At 48.8% G+C, this 16510-nt stretch overlaps 2 protein-coding genes across 2 annotated transcripts; one reads left to right on the top strand and one right to left on the bottom strand.

Moving 5' to 3' along the window:
- Window positions 1–2385: 2385 nt before the first annotated feature.
- Window positions 2386–7577, top strand: LOC123092242 (leucine-rich repeat receptor protein kinase HPCA1). The gene is made up of 18 exons (XM_044513951.1): window positions 2386–2715; window positions 2908–3034; window positions 3133–3204; window positions 3314–3388; window positions 3480–3551; window positions 3666–3827; window positions 3929–4003; window positions 4090–4161; window positions 4256–4327; window positions 4406–4474; window positions 4578–4652; window positions 4741–4812; window positions 4911–5045; window positions 5275–5747; window positions 5873–6028; window positions 6100–6456; window positions 6570–6805; window positions 6887–7577. The coding sequence occupies exons 1-18, from the start codon at window positions 2601–2603 to the stop codon at window positions 7388–7390; spliced, it is 2919 nt and encodes a 972-aa protein (XP_044369886.1). The 5' UTR covers window positions 2386–2600; the 3' UTR covers window positions 7391–7577.
- A 544-nt stretch (window positions 7578–8121) lies between these two features.
- On the bottom strand, window positions 8122–12340 carry LOC123092243 (probable dolichyl pyrophosphate Man9GlcNAc2 alpha-1,3-glucosyltransferase). Its single transcript, XM_044513953.1, has 6 exons — window positions 11873–12340; window positions 11590–11782; window positions 11394–11501; window positions 9200–9361; window positions 8769–9021; window positions 8122–8678 (listed from the first exon to the last, which is right to left on the bottom strand). The coding sequence occupies exons 1-6, from the start codon at window positions 12268–12270 to the stop codon at window positions 8239–8241; spliced, it is 1554 nt and encodes a 517-aa protein (XP_044369888.1). The 5' UTR covers window positions 12271–12340; the 3' UTR covers window positions 8122–8238.
- Between the last annotated feature and the right edge of the window lie 4170 nt (window positions 12341–16510).

The following is a 16510-nucleotide window of genomic DNA, read 5'->3' as shown; positions in this document are numbered from 1 at the left end:
TATTAATGCATCTATATATTTGGTAAAGGGTGGAAGGCTCGGCCTTTTGCCTGGTATTTTGTTCCACTCTTGCCGCCCTAGTTTCCGTCATACCGGTGTTATGTTCCCGGATTTTGCGTTCCTTACGCGGTCGGGTGATTTATGGGACCCCCTTGACAGTTCGCTTTGAATAAAACTCCTCCAGCAAGGCCCAACCTTGGTTTTACCATTTGCCTCACCACTACCTACTTTTCCCTTGGGAGTCGCTCTCTCGAGGGTCATCTTTATTATAGCCCCCCCGGGCCAGTGCTTGTCTAAGTGTTGGTCCGAACCAGAGCCACTTGCAGCGCCACCTCGGGGAAACTCGAGGGCTGGTTTTAGTTGTACGTAGTGTTCATCCGGTGTTGCCCTGAGAACGAGATATGTGCAGCTCCTATCGGGATTGTCGGCGCATCGGGCGGTCTTGCTGGTCTTGTTTTACCATTGTCGAAACGTCTTGTAAACCGGGATTCCGAGTCTGATCGGGTCTTCCTAGGAGAAGGTCTATTCCTTCGTTGATCGCGAGAGCTTGTCATGGGCTAAGTTGGGACACCCCTGCAGGGTATAATCTTTCGAAAGCCGTGCCTGCGGTTATAGGCAGATGGGAATTTGTTAATGTCCGGTTGTAGATAACTTGACACCAGATCCGAATTAAAACGCATCAACCGCGTGTGTAGCCGTGATGGTCTCTTTTCGGCGGAGTCCGGAAAGTGAACACGGTTTCTGGGTTATGTTTGACGTAAGTAGGAGTTCAGATCACTTCTTGATCATTAGTAGTTGACGACCGTTTCTTTTGCTCTCTTCTCGCTCTTATTTGCGTATATTAGCCACCATATATGCTTAGTCGCTGCTGCAGCCTCACCACTTTACCCCTTCCTTTCCCCTTAAGCTTTGCTAGTCTTGATACCCATGGTAATGGGATTGCTGAGTCCTCGTGGCTCACAGATTACTACAACAACAGTTGCAGGTACCGGTTGTGCGATGATCATGACGCGAGAGCGATGCTTGCTTGCGTTGAGTTCTTCTTCTGCTTCTTCTTCGATCAGGGGATAGGTTCCAGGTCGGCAGCCTGGGCTAGCAGGGTGGATGTCGTTTGAGTTTCTGTTTGTGTTTCATTCGTAGTCGGATGATGCTCTGATGTATTGTGATGTTGTATTCATGTGGCATTGTATGCCTCTTGTATATATCCACATATATTATGTAATGTTGATGTAATGATATCCATCTTGCAAAAGCGTTTCAATATGGGGGTCTATCCTTGGTGGGACCTTCAAGTTCCTTTTGGATAGGGTCGCATATTAGGCGTGACATGGTTCTTCCTAACACTCTCATCACCAGGGTATCTAGATATTTCCCAAACTTTAAACCAAGCGATAACAACTTGGTCTAGTTTCATAGTTGTAATCTTAATGTTACTGCAAGAGCATCAAATCATGGCGTGGAACTTACCCCGCCTCAGACCAATTATCCTGCTACCATGGTTCACAGCGTTTCATCATCAGAGACAGAAATCACCATCATGACTCTGAAAAGGCAGCCTAGTCGGTAAAAAGAGGACTTATTGCCTTTTAAACCTAGAGTAAGTTTTTTTTGGGGGGGGGGGGGGGCCTAGAGTAAGTGCAACGTATATTTTCAGTGCTTACAAATTAGCCACTTGTCAGAGTTAATTACCTCAACTGAACGCAAGAAAGATCATGGAAAAACATGTGAGATCAAGCTCAGTTTACCTTCATTTGTGAGGACATTCAACCATGCACTGCCTTCCGCGGACAGCGTCGGCTTCGCTTTCACTTCACTGCCGACCACAGATTAACATGAGTGAGACACGGTCCTATTATCTCTTGTGACGACCTTCTCCTTAAGCCTGCTCTAATTAAGCCATGCCCTGGCAGCATAGTCCAAAATATAATAAGCTATATAACTCAAAGAACATTCTCTCCATTGCAAAAGTGGCTGATAAAGAAGGTCAATCATGGGCATCATTAGTTTAATCCCCACCAAATTTCCCTCTTTACGTGCCTTGAATCGCACCCCTAATCATCACTAAACTCCTTTAAACCCCAATGAAAAACAGACTTTTGAAGCAGCACCATGAGCATGACATGAAAGACCAGCACACTAGTCACTAGTGCACTCGTACCGACTGAACTCAAGATTGAGGTGGGGAGGAGTTGCCGTAGAGCAAGGGTCACGTTGGCGAGGCCGTATCCTCCCGCCCTTTTGACCGCTCGATCGGTGCCTTCCGCGGACAGCGAGACGTACGGGGGCGACCGGTATCGGCGTGCTCAGCTACAGCCAGCCACCGAGGGATTGCTGGGGCAGTGGGAGCTTGAGGTTTGGCTTGCTTTCAAGTCAAGTCGTTGGCATTTGGCACCACCTCTCCCGCCTGTATCTTTCTCTCCAGAGCTTGCAGGATCCTATCATTTTAGCTTGGTGAATGCACGTCCCATCATGAGCCGCATCATGGGCTGCGGTTGTGGTGCCGGTGGTTGCCTTGCGCTCCACAGCTTTTGCTGACCACCTAAAACCGCACCTCGCCCCCCTGCGAGCTCGATCGGCTCACTTCTTGCGTCCGTGCGTGCATGGAGGAAGCTGGTGGCTGTGCGAGGATGGGTCTGAGAGGGGTGCTTCTCGCTCTGGCTTTGCTGCTCTCGGTGTGCGTGCCAGCAAGCCATGGACTCACGGACAGCCAGGACAGTGAGTACCCTCACTCATCCATTCTTGCTTAGTTTCACAAGTACTCCCTCCGTAAACTAATATAAGAGCGTTTACAGAGGGAATACAAATCATCGATGATGAGACAAGAATTTTGAGTTACTTTATACTCTTTCTTTACCCAACTAGTATAATTCACGTGTGATAACTCTGCTACCTTGGAGTCGATCGCAGCTTCTGTTCTCCGAGCGTTAATGGATCAGTGGCAGAACTCGCCACCGACGTGGGGACAGTCCGATGATCCCTGCGGCGATTCGCCATGGGACGGAGTGACATGCAGCAACAACAGGGTGATCTCCATGTAAGTGTCGGCAAAGCTCAAAAAAAAATTTCACTGCAAGCTCCGCCAAAGTGCCAAGTCAACAAAACTTACCACTATTATACAACCGTGTCTTTCAGAAAAGTGTCAACCATGGGCATCAAAGGAGTTCTAGCCGCTGACATCGGGCAGCTGACCGAGCTGCAATCCCTGTATGTAGCAGCATCAGAGCACTAGAGTGTCAAGCTAAACCTTTTCTTGAACATAATCCCTCTTCTTGCAGCTCTGCTTGCATTACTGAGCCATGCTATGTGTATGCAGGGACCTGTCCTTCAACAATGACCTTGGAGGTGTGCTCACTCCGACCATCGGTAATTTGAAGCAGCTTGCAACCTTGTAAGTCTCTAAACGTGCTCGGTCTTCTTGTTTTCGGTTAGGTTATACGTCACTATGCTCATGTCTTGTACTTGTACCGCCTTGTTTCAAGGATTCTGGCAGGTTGCAGCTTTCATGGCAACATCCCTGATGAGCTAGGGAGTCTTCCAAAACTATCTTACATGTAAGATATTACTCGCTGGTGCAGGAATCATCAACACAGATGATGGTGCACAATTGTGCCTCTGTGCTTCAGTTTCTGCAGGAAAAGAGTGACATTGATCAAACTCTCTTTCAGGGCTCTGAACTCGAATCAGTTCTCTGGAAAAATACCAGCATCTTTGGGCAGTCTCTCCAGCCTCTATTGGTTTGATGTCGCCGACAATCAGCTGACCGGCCCATTGCCAATCTCATCAAACGGGGGAATGGGTCTAGACAAGCTTACAAAAACCAAACACTTGTAGGTTATACAAGACTTTTTTTTTCCGGTCATCATCATTTCTGAAGCAGAAATGAGAAGTGGAACGTATCTCTAACCGTACTGTTTCTGGTGATCTGTAGCCACTTCAATAAGAACCAATTGTCTGGTCCCATCCCAGACGCTCTCTTCAGCCCTGAGATGACACTGATTCATCTGTGAGTTCCTGAAGCCCTCTGTGTCTGTAGGTTCATCTTTCTCCTGCTTCGCAACATGTGCTGACACCATAAGATATTCGGTGCAGGCTTTTTGATGGAAATAAATTCACCGGTGACATCCCGGACTCTCTTGGGTTTGTTAGTACACTCGAAGTTGTGTAAGTGTCCTTGTCAAACGAAACTCTACCCAATTCTTCTTATTTTGTTCGATGAGCTGCCAGATATGAATCTTCTATATGTTTGTTTGGACAGCCGGCTGGATAGAAATTCCCTCTCCGGACCAGTTCCGGCGAACCTGAATAACCTCACCAACGTAAACGAGCTGTAAGTTGTCTAAGATACACTGTGTAAGTAAGTGCAAGTACAAAGCTATAGCACAATATCTTCATATATATGTTTCAGCAACTTAGCCAACAACCAGCTTAACGGACCGTTGCCCAATCTATCTGGGATGACTCTTCTCAATTATGTGTAAGCACTAAGCAATTGGCCGCGCACAAGGTTTCTGCTGCTAATTTGTTCGAACCACCGGGCTTGATCTCATAGTAATTCATCTGGTCTAATTACACCGCAGCGATCTGAGCAACAACACATTTGATCCTTCCCCGAGCCCGCAGTGGTTTTGGAAGTTACCACAGCTCTCGGCTCTGTAAGTTCCCCTGAAGTAACTTTGCAACTTCACAGTATATAATGCTCGGATGGCTAAATCTGACACTGTCCTGTGATGCCAAACCAAGAATTATACAATCCGGAAGACTCTACGGCACGGTGCCGATGAAGCTGTTCAGCAGCCCGCAGCTGCAGCAAGTGTAAACTCACGTGAAAACCTTTTTCTGCATTTTTTTTGCACCAAAAAATGGTGGAACTGGTGGGTCTTTGTGGCGAATCTGACAAGGCCTCTTTGCAGGATCCTGGACGGCAACGCGTTCAATGGCACCCTGGACCTGGGGAGGAGCATCAGCAGCGAGCTGAGCATGGTGAGCTTCAAGGACAACGACTTCTCCTCCGTCACGGTGACCTCCAGCTACAACGGCACCCTCGCGTGAGTACCAAGTAGTAGTGTCCAGTTCCGGTTTCCAGACGGCGGCAGTGCTGTCATCTCACTTAGGCCCTGTTCGTTTAATCCCCTCGTCACAGGGATTGGAGGGGATTGAAGAGGTTTGACAAGGATTTTGACTTGCAAAGGATTTAATCCCCTCCAATCCCTTTCAAACCTCTCCAAACCCTGCCTAACCGAACAAGGCCTTACAAACTCCTGCTACGTCGTTCAGGCTGGCCGGGAACCCGGTGTGCAACCACCTGCCGAACACGGCGTACTGCAACGTGACACAGCACGCGCCTTCGCCGGCGTACACGACGAGCCTGGTGAAGTGCTTCTCGGGGGCGTGCCCGCCGGAGCAGAGCATGAGCCCGCAGAGCTGCGGGTGCGCGTACCCGTACCAGGGGGTGATGTACTTCCGCGCGCCCTTCTTCGCGGACGTGGGCAACGGGACAGCGTTCCAGGAGCTGGAGAGCAAGCTGTGGACCAAGCTGGAGCTCTCCCCGGGCTCCGTGGCCCTGCAGGACCCCTTCTTCAACAGCGACTCCTACATGCAGGTCCAGGTGAAGCTCTTCCCTTCCGGCGGCCCCTACTTCAACCGCACCGAGGTGATGCGCATCGGCTTCGACCTCAGCAACCAGACCTTCAAGCCGCCCAAGGAGTTCGGCCCCTACTACTTCATCGCCTCCCCGTACCCCTTCCCAGGTCACCAACGAACAACGATAGTAGTAGTACTACCTTTTACCTACCTCTTGTTTGCTCAACCTTTGAGTAGGTACGTATGTGGCTGAGTGAGATACCACCATGTGGGTGGGATGTGTGGTTTGCAGATCGGAACGGGCCGGCGTCCAAGAGCAAGGGCGCCATCATCGGGATCGCGGTTGGCTGCGGCGTCCTGCTCATCGCGCTCGTGGGAGCTGCCGTCTACGCGCTCATGCAGAGGCGGCGCGCGCAGAAGGCCACGGAAGAGCTCGGGGGGCCTTTCGGTACGCCTTGTCTTAAAATAAACTTGTGCATTTTCTTCACCGGAGGAGTGAAGTGAAACTGGTGGCTGCAGCGTCGTGGGCTCGGAGCGAGGAGCGGGGCGGCGCGCCGCGGCTGAAAGGGGCGAGGTGGTTCTCGTGCGAGGAGCTGAAGCGGAGCACCAACAACTTCGCCGAGGCGAACGAGCTGGGGTACGGAGGGTACGGCAAGGTGTACAGGGGCATGCTGCCCAACGGGCAGTTCATCGCCATCAAGAGGGCGCAGCAAGGGTCGATGCAGGGCGGGCACGAGTTCAAGACCGAGATCGAGCTGCTCTCCCGGGTGCACCACAAGAACCTCGTCGGCCTCGTCGGCTTCTGCTTCGAGCAGGGCGAGCAGATGCTCGTCTACGAGTACATGTCCGCCGGCACGCTGCGCGACAGCCTCACCGGTAACCCTTCTCGTCCCGTCTCGTCTTGATAACCATATCAAGTCATCTGTTTCAAAAAAAATAACCATATCAAGTCAAGTACAAGTCCAGCAACCTTCCGCCCGTGGTTGCAGGGAAGAGCGGCCTCCATCTCGACTGGAAGAAGCGCCTCCGGGTGGCGCTGGGCGCGGCACGCGGCCTCGCCTACCTGCATGAGCTCGCCGACCCGCCCATCATCCACCGGGACGTCAAGTCCAGCAACATCCTCATGGACGAGCACCTCACCGCCAAGGTCGCCGACTTCGGCCTCTCCAAATTAGTGTCCGACAGCGACAAGGGCCACGTCAGCACCCAAGTCAAAGGAACGCTGGTAAAACTCGTTGCATCCATGATCCATCTCTGCAGTTGCACATGTCCCTTCCAGTGAATGTGACTTGTTCTTGGCCTGCAGGGTTATCTGGACCCCGAGTACTACATGTCCCAGCAACTGACGGAGAAGAGCGACGTCTACAGCTTCGGCGTGGTCATGCTCGAGCTGATCATCGCCAGGCAGCCGATCGAGAAGGGCAAGTACATCGTCAGGGAGGCCAAGAGGGTTTTCGACGCTGCCGACGCCGAGTTCTGCGGCCTCAGGGGCATGATAGACTCCAGGATCATCAACACCAACCATCTCGCCGCGTTCAGCAAGTTCGTGCAGCTGGCCATCCGGTGCGTGGAGGAGGGCGCTGCCGCCCGACCGTCCATGAGCGACGTCGTCAAGGAGATCGAGATGATGCTGCAGAACGAGGGGCTCAGCAGCGCCTCCACGTCTGCGACCGACTTCGACGTCACTAAAACCGCTCCTCGCCACCCTTACAACGATCCTCTCCCAAAGAAGGACAAGGACATGAGCACAGACTCATTCGACGACTACAGCGGAGGATATTCTTTCCAGTCAAAGGTCCAACCAAAGTAGCTGGTTTCTGCTAGGGATTCTATGCTGGCCGGACCTTTTCTTCCTCCCTCCTCACCAAGTAGCTTGCCTAATACAGTATGTCGACATGTCAAGAATTTTTATTCTATGTGATTTACCATTAACACTCTCTTATTAGAGTGGTTTTGTATGGCCATGTTCTAATCAAAACGTTGTTACTTACGGCTAACACCGCCAGGGCCACCAAACAAACACTTCTGAATGACTACTTGCCCTGCTAATAGGGGGAAATCCTTTTATGGTACTAGATCGGTCCTAACTTTTGCCAGACGAGTTCATTGCACGGAAGAATGCTTCTTGTTTCATCACACAAAAATGTTTTCAGCGCACTACATTTGTTGCATGAAAACATCTCACAAATAATGTTATGATACAGCAATTTCTATGTAGCACATGTACAAAAAAACACTGTTGCGGCACAATTGACATGTTTCATTGCTAGTCAAATTCTATGTCAGGAATTTGGATCAGATTACCAATCCTAAGTTCTCCCCCGATAGTGCAATTAAACAGGCACACTGACTCGACAAGTAACAAGACACCTACCTATGTTGTATTTCCTGAGGGATAATACTATCAGATTTGCTGCAAAAGCTAAAGGCGCTGCCGCATAGCTTGCATTTTGCTACCTGGTTTTATCATACAACCGAACACAGGATAATTCTTAAACACAATTTATTGGTCATATAAAATTTATTCGTATCTGCTCCACATGCAAAGATTTCATCCATTTCATAAAAAGTGAATCAATTCCGTTACAGAAGGAACACACTCAACGTTACAATGGTACAATGAATATTTTCTGTAAAATTAGCTGTCAAAATTTCCAATCATAGGTCCTTCTTGCTACCTACATGTCTAGGGTGGAAGTCCAACATCCATTGCTTATAATTTGTGTACAGGGTCAAAATAATAAACTGTGAGAAGCAGATGAACATTATCAGTGCATCAAAGAGGAAGGGATACCTCTTTGGAGGCTCTATTTGCAGATACATGGTGTGAAGTAAGATCGAGCATAACAATGGCAGGCTCAGAACTGCCATTGTTCCAGACGAAATTTTCATCCCCTTTCCATAGTTTCCACCAGGTGAGTAGTAAATAAGAACGAATAATCCAAGAACAGCTATATATTGTAGAAGAAGCTGATCACGGCAGATAAGTGGGTACATCGAAAAAAGTGCATAGTACGTGAACCATCCATGCAGGTGAGGTTCGTGTAATGCTAAAAGGCTTGCGGGTAAAAGAGGAAGCAAAATTGATTTCTCATGCACTGCAATTATAAAACAAAGAAACATGAAGATCAAAGAAACATCACATATACTTGCAAAAAAAAGAGTATCAACCCAGCAGTAGAACATACCTTGGTACGAGAATAGGTAGAAAGAGAACGAACTGTTCAACAGAGAATAGAGGAAGCCAAGATTACTTGGTGACTTGACTTGCTGAATAAATGAAGGCAAGAAAGCCAGGATGGTAGCAGAAAGACTCATAAGTTTCAGCGATTTTATTGCGTACAATCGCTTCCACTTGATAAGAACTGAGGTGGTACACCAGAAATTTGCAACATAATCCTCATATATACCTCTCTCAAACGGAGCCAATCGAGAGATCACCTGACAGTGGAGTTAACATGTTTAGTGAACTGAGCCAATTATATATAGAGTAAGCTTCATTTTGGTGAATTGACCAGCTCAGTAAGGAGATCACTACATTTTAGTTAAACAAGATTTCTTCAGTATAGACTAGTTTGCTTGAACAAGAAAATAACCAGATCACATATGCAGCAATTACCTGCATGGCAGCCTCATAAGAATGCAAATAAGGCCACCAAACAAGAGCAAAAGTTCCCAGTACAACAAAACCAAGTTTCATGATCTCAACAATTGGATACTTCCGCTTCAGGCATTTTCCAATAAGATGCCCAAAAAAAGCTGGCGCAAAGTACATGCTCATCTGCAAGATATCAAATATACCCATGAATTTATAGGATCACAATTTATTTGAAAAGCTCTATATGAACAGGGAGAGGCGCAGGTTAGTTTGATGGAAGTAGTGCAGGAAACTGTAGTAGATAAAAATCCATGCAAGACTTGTAACTGATTCAGCAGGTTTACTCTATTTCCCATCAAAGTAAGTGGCACAATTATAATGGACTCACTCCCAATTTCCATCTCTAGCAGCCCATTATACTGCCAGCTTGAGCTGGTTGGAAATTCAGCAAGTAGCCCTCAAAAGTTGAGTACTAAGGATTGTACCAACACTGCATGCACTTTTTGTGACAGCCTACTCTATTTGTATTACTTTGGGATTGTCTCTTACAGGTCTGCGACTACTGGCATTCACTGTTGATGCTACTGCCACTCGTGATCACGGACTTTGTCATTCATGCTAGCAGCTTTTTCCCCACCCTCCCGGGTCGCACGCGTGTGCGGCTCCGGAGGCTTCCCCAAACCCTAGCCCCCAAGACCTCAGATCCCCTCCCCCGCTGCCGCTGCCGCCGCCGGCGGTGGCGGCCGCGCCCGGCCGGCGAAGGCGGCAGGCGCTGGCTGCGCCCTCTGGACGGCTCCCCTTCGCGCGGAGCGGGACGTCCCTAAGGTGGCCATGGTGGCGGTGGACTTTCACGGCGGGGAACGCGGAGTGCGGCGACGCCAGCAGATCCAGGGCCGCAGCAGGGTGGCGGAGGTAGGTGGAGCCCGGCTCTCTTGGTGGCGGCGGCGCGAGCTCAGCCATGGTGGTGGCGGCGCCGAGGAGGCCCTGCTAGGAAGGGATCTTAGCAGGCAGCGGGTGGCCGGCTGGCCGCCGTGTGAGGAGCGCGCGGTGATGCCCCGGTGGAGTTGGCGCAGGAGTGTGGCTGGAGGCACGGGTCAGCTCCATGCTTGTGGCAGTCCCCTGGTGTGGGTGAAGGCCGGCAGTGTTGGATTTGGCCCTTGCACGACTTGGTGGGATGCTGCTGCTCCTCGTCTGTGGTTGATGGTGGTGTGGGTCGCGTTCTCTCGGCAGTAAGGGTGGGAGAGGACCACGGCTGCGCAGCCTCGACGCAATTTGCTGCGGTGGCGGCGGTGCGAGGCATCATGGACGGTACTGTCCAATACCTCGGAGGAGTGGAGTGGCACGGCATTACGGATGAAAATCTAGTCCGGTTTTGGCCGGGCCGGCGGCGATGGCACCCATGGGTGTTATTTCCCTCCCTAGAGGCATCGCCGAGTGTGTCGCCAAGTCCCTCTCTTGCTTGGTATTGGCAGTTGTCTCCGGGCGAAAGCCTTGATTCGGCGCTGAATCGGCACGATGGCAGCGTTCTCGACGTCGTCTCTCTGTTGGGAGCATCGTGCTGGGAGACTTGGAGTTTATGTTGCGCTCCTCCGGTGTTTGCCGTTACCCTGATCGTTCTTCCCCAGCGCAATGCACGGTCGTCGCCGGTGATTCCAAGACGGTGCCTTTCTTAGGTCGGATCGAGTCCTGCCATCCTCTTGCCACCTCCTCTTGGCTTTATGGGGGATGGTACGTTCATAAGGGAAGCTTGGAGGGAGCTGCTGTTCTTCGGAGGTGACCGACGTCGGTCGAGATGCGGCGAGGTTTTTGGTTTTGGGTAGGCTCTTTTGCGTTGTTGTTGTGTTGTCGTGGGTGGCTGTCCTTGGACTAGCCGTGTGTGGAGTTATGCTACGTCTGTTGTTCGCAGCGAGTGGTAGTGGTCTCGTACTTGATATTCCCTTCTTCTATAAAGCTATGGTACGCAATTTGCGTACTCTCGAAAAAAAGTCATTCATGCTAGCAGTCGCTTGGGTTAAGTTGGGATCAAGTATACATCCCGGGAACTCCCTTTGGGAATCTGTGGGGTTTGCAAAGGCAAAGATCTCTAAGATTTATGACTTACATCATGTTTGTTGACGAAGCTTGAAAGTAAGAAATAATTTTAAAGAGTAAATGCAGTTTCACCTCCCCGGAAATAAAACAGATATATTTATCTTTGTTCCAGATAAGAAAGAACCTGCTTATGGTTAATTGCAAGACTGAAGAGAGCAGCAGCAACAAGTTCGTTCCTTGACAGAATACCAGCAATCGCTCCGAGTGTCAGCCCAAGACTGATGCAGTTATACTGAAACAAAAGGGCAATCCTTCATTGTGTGGGCAATGCAGTCAAATGTCCTGCTCCAATGCACATACACCACTAGTATAATCCTCACCTGAAAATGGCCGTGGTCGATTAATACTAAACACGGGTTGAGAAGAACCATGGCGAGCAGCCACGTCCACCCCTCACGCCTCTCCCCACTACCGCCAACCCCATCCTTCATGTACGCCCACACGAACCATAACGCCGCGGGGAAGAACACCATGAGATCAGACGAGAGTACTGTCCACCGCATAAGCAACTTCCTGCAGGAAACAAACCACAGAGACTTAAAACAGACACACGATTCTGCGCACCACGCCATGTAGTAAATGATAGTCCAGAGATGTGCGTACGATTCTTGGGACTCGAACCCGCGAGAGGATCGGAGGGCGACAGCGTCGGGGAGGGAGGCGTTGATGAGGTGGGCGTGGAGCCGGCTCTGGTAGGCGGAGAGGGGCGGGTAGTCGAGGCCCCAGTAGGCGAGGTCGTTGTCGGAGGTGTTGCGGTACCAGTCGGAGGAGGGGAGGTGGAGGGTGAGCTCCATCCAGTGCCGCTGAGCCTCGTAGTCGCCGAATTTGGGTGCTGCGCCCTGACCCGAGTAGGGTCCGACGGAGACAAGCGCGCGGAGAAGGAGGGCAGCGAAGGAGATAAGGAGGAAAGTGGCGAGCGGCGGCGCTGAGGGACGCCATGGGAGCTGGGCGGCGACCGATGGATCTGGGGCGGAGTTCCGGGACTTCTTCGGCTTCGCCATTGTCGGCTTTGCTTCCGGCAGATCTTGGTGTCGACTTGATTAGTTGCTGGTGGTTTTCCGTAGGCATATGTGAAATCTTATTTTTCTACTAATTCTGAATGGACCTTTAATTCGTATTATGTTGCGAGCTCCTAGGTCTATACTGAATTCTGCCGGATATATTAGCACTTTTTCGATTGATTTAATTTTAAGTAAATCATAATTTTTTTAAAAGATCAGATTTATTATAAAGATTCACCGGAAGTATAAAGCACCTCAAAGGTAATAAAAATTATATGGAGGTCCACGAACCACCGAACGATCATTGTCGTTGCCGACGCGTCGTTGTCGCCGCTCCCATACTGGAGCCGGCTTGACCTTGACGATGACAGCTGAGAAGTCTTCATGCACGTGCCCCTAAAGACCAGTGCCTTGGAGCCGCAATCGTCGCCTTAAAATCCTTGAATCGATTTGAAGAACTTGGCACCAAATATCGCCGTTGCATACGCATGGCGAGAAACCTTAACCTCGCCGCCCCAAGAAGCTGGCAGGAATCTACGCCGGAGCTCTGTCTAATCCGTACCAACGGACGAATTTGGGGAGGATTGAAGCCCGGAAGACTCACTCAAAGAAGAAGCGCCGCCATCCATCCAAACAACGCCCCTGCGAGGACTAAAACCCTACCTATCTACTAGCGGGACTCGAGACACCAGGATTCTCCTCCCCGCCCTCGGCTACCGGAGCGGCAGGCGAAGGGGAGGCGAATCCACGGGTTCATCGGAGAAGATCAAGGGAAGGAAGGCTTTCTCATGTCGCCTTGAGAGAGAGAGGGGAAAGAGTGTCTTTACTATAGTTTTACGTAAATCATTAACAAGTTGAAAGTGCAACTATCCCTAGGTGGTTTTGGTAATTCATAACAACATATACCTCATTGAGCTAATGCTATTCCAAGACTATTATTTCAGAAAAGCTCAATGAATGGCATGACATAGATGATGAAAGTGGATCCCTCAAAATACTAAGGACAAAGGATTGGCTCAAGCTCAACGGCTCAAGACTCTTCATTTTATATTTTAGTGATCCAAGATCACATTGAGTCTATAGGAAAAGCCAATACTATCAAGGAGGGATGAGGTGTTGCTTAATGAGCCTCTTGCTTCATGTGCTTTGTGATATGCTCTAAAACCCTCAGCTACTTTCCCACATCCACAAATGACCTAAACCCAAAGCCAAAATCGGTCACACCGATTCTTCCAATCCGGCGCCACCGATTCTAAAAGTCATAGCCACTGCCACAAACCCTAAGCAAATCGGTCCTACCGATAGAGATCTCGGTCTCACCGATATAGGATTGTAATCTCTCTGTTTCCCTTCGTAACGTTTCGGTCTAACCGAAGTGAGCGATCGGTCCCACCGAGATTGCAATGTAAACTCTCTGTTTCCCTTTTGTAACATTTCGGTCTCACCGAAAAGAGCAAATCGGTCCCACCGAGTTTACCTGACCAACTCTCTGGAAAGCTTATTACCAAAATCGGTTTCACCGAGTTTGTGTAATCGGTCTTACCGAGATTATGTTATGCCCTAACCCTAACCGAATCGGTCTCACCGAGTTGCATGTCGGTCCCACCGAAAATCACTAACGGTCACTAGGTTTACTAAATCGGTCCGACCGAGTCTGTTGAATCGGTCCCACCGAGTTTGGTAAATTATGTGTAATGGTTAGATTTTGTGTGGAGGCTATATATACCCCTCCACCTCCTCTTCATTCGTGGAGAGAACCATTAGACTAAACCTACACTTCCAACTTACCATTTCTGAGAGAGAACTACCTACTCATGTGTTGAGGCCAAGATATTCCATTCCTACCATATGAATCTTGATCTCTAGCCTTCCCCAAGTTGCTTTCCACTCAAACCCTCTTTCCACCAGATCCAAATCCTATGAGAGAGAGTTGAGTGTTGGGGAGACTATCATTTGAAGCACAAGAGCAAGGAGTTCATCATCAATGCACCATTTGTTACTTCTTGGAGAGTGGTGTCTCCTAGATTGGCTAGGTGTCACTTGGGAGCCTCCGACAAGATTGTGGAGTTGAACCAAGGAGTTTGTAAGGGCAAGGAGATCGCCTACTTCGTGAAGATCTACCGCTAGTGAGGCAAGTCCTTCGTGGGCGACGACCATGATGGGGTAGACAAAGTTGCTTCTTCGTGGACCCTTCATGGGTGGAACCCTCTGTGGACTTGCGCAACCGTTACCCTTCGTGGGTTGAAGTCTCCATCAACGTGGATGTACGATAGCACCACCTATCGGAACCATGCCAAAAATATCCGTGTCTCCAATTGCGTTTGAATCCTCTAAACCCTTCCCTTTACTTTCTTGCAAGTTGCATGCTTTAATTTCCACTGCCTATATACTCTTTGCATGCTTGCTTGAATTGTGTGATGATTGCTTGACTTGTCCTAAGATAGCTAAAATCTGCCAAACTCTAAAATTGGGAAAAGGTTAAGTTTTTAATTGGTCAAGTAGTCTAATCACCCCCCTCCCTCTAGACATACTTCAAGGTCCTACAAGTGGTATCAGAGCTTTGGTCTCCATTTGCTTTGATTTCCATAGCTTTTGGTGGTCATAGCCTTGGTTTCACAACCTAGGAGAGTATGGCGTCTAGCGAGGGAAATTATCACCGTAGAGGTCCTTACTTTGATGGTACTAATTTTGCTAGTTGGAAGCATAAGATGAAAATGCATATTCTCGGACATAACCCCGCCGTTTGGGCAATTATTTGTATTGGCTTGCAAGGTGAATTCTTTGATGGGAGAGAACCGAACCGTGAAGCGAATGCGGAAGAATTGAAGATGCTGCAATACAATGCTCAAGCTTGTGATATAATCTTCAACGGATTGTGCCCGAAGAATTCAACAAAATTAGCCGTCTTGAGAATGCAAAGGAAATTTGGGATACTTTGATTGATATGCACGAAGGTACCAAATCCGTCAAGGAATCCAAGTTGGATGTGCTCCAAAGTCAGCTTGACAAGTTCAAAATGAAGGATGGTGAAGGTGTCGCTGAAATGTACTCTAGGCCTGCACTTATCACAAATGAGATTGCCGGCTTAGGGAGTGAAGAGATGACCGACAGATTCATCATCAAGAAGATCCTAAGAGCATTGGATAGAAAGTATGATACCGTGTGCACATTGATCCAAATGATGCCAAACTACAAAAATCTCAAGCCAACGGAAGTCATTGGAAGAATTGTTGCTCATGAGATGTCACTCAAGGATAAGGAGGAACTTCACAACAAGTCAAGTGGTGCTTACAAAGCCTCAAGTGAAGCCCCCACATCATCAAGTGAGAAACAAACCTTCAATGAAGAATTGAGGTTAATGGTGAAGAACTTCAACAAATTCTACAAGAGTAGAAGCAAAAAAAGAAGCTCCAAGTCAAGGTCTTATCATGACAAAAGATCTTCTAGTCGAGAGCGCAATTGCTACAATTGTGGGAGGCCTGGACACTACTCAAATGAGTGTACGACACCCTACAAAAGAAGAGAAGATTCTCCAAAAAGAAGAAGCAAAAGAGAAGAATCACCACCAAGAGAAAGGAGGAGTAGAGATGATCGTTATGAACGAAGACCCTCACGGAGAAGCAAGGATTCGGAAAGGAAGGACAAGTCATCAAGGAGCTACACAAAACGAAGACATCAAGCTCATGTTGGTGAATGGGTATCCGGCTCCGACTCCGACAATCACTCCGAGAGAAGCTATCACTCCGACTCTGAACATACTCAAGATGAAGGTGTTGCCGGTCTAGCACTTGTGTCAACCAACTCCTACGACATATTTGATTCACCAAATGAAGGAATTGGAAGATGCTTCATGGCCAAAGGTCCAAAGGTAACACATCCTGAGTATGTTGATTTCGATAGTGATGAAGAGACTTGCTTGTGGATGATGATTTACTTGTTGACAACTCTAGTGATGAATACTATGATAAAACATCAATTAATCATGCTAATCAAATGAATGACAATGATAAGGAGAAAAATGAGCTTCTAACTAAAGAACTAAACACTCTAAAGTTGGCTCATGAAACTATCTTCGAAGATCATCGAGAACTTTTAAGGGCTCATGAGAAGTTACACTTTGAAAAGCTCAATCTTGAGCAAGAGCATGAGTTCTTAAAGGCAATCAATGATGATCTCTGTAAGAAAAGTTCTTCTTACATTGCCAAGCGTTTACTCTTATCTACTTACATGCCTCAAGTCA

Source organism: Triticum aestivum, chromosome 4B (assembly GCF_018294505.1).
Source record: "Triticum aestivum cultivar Chinese Spring chromosome 4B, IWGSC CS RefSeq v2.1, whole genome shotgun sequence".
In the NCBI taxonomy this organism is placed as follows: Eukaryota; Viridiplantae; Streptophyta; class Magnoliopsida; order Poales; family Poaceae; genus Triticum; species Triticum aestivum.
This window is presented reverse-complemented; position numbering and strand designations above follow the sequence as displayed.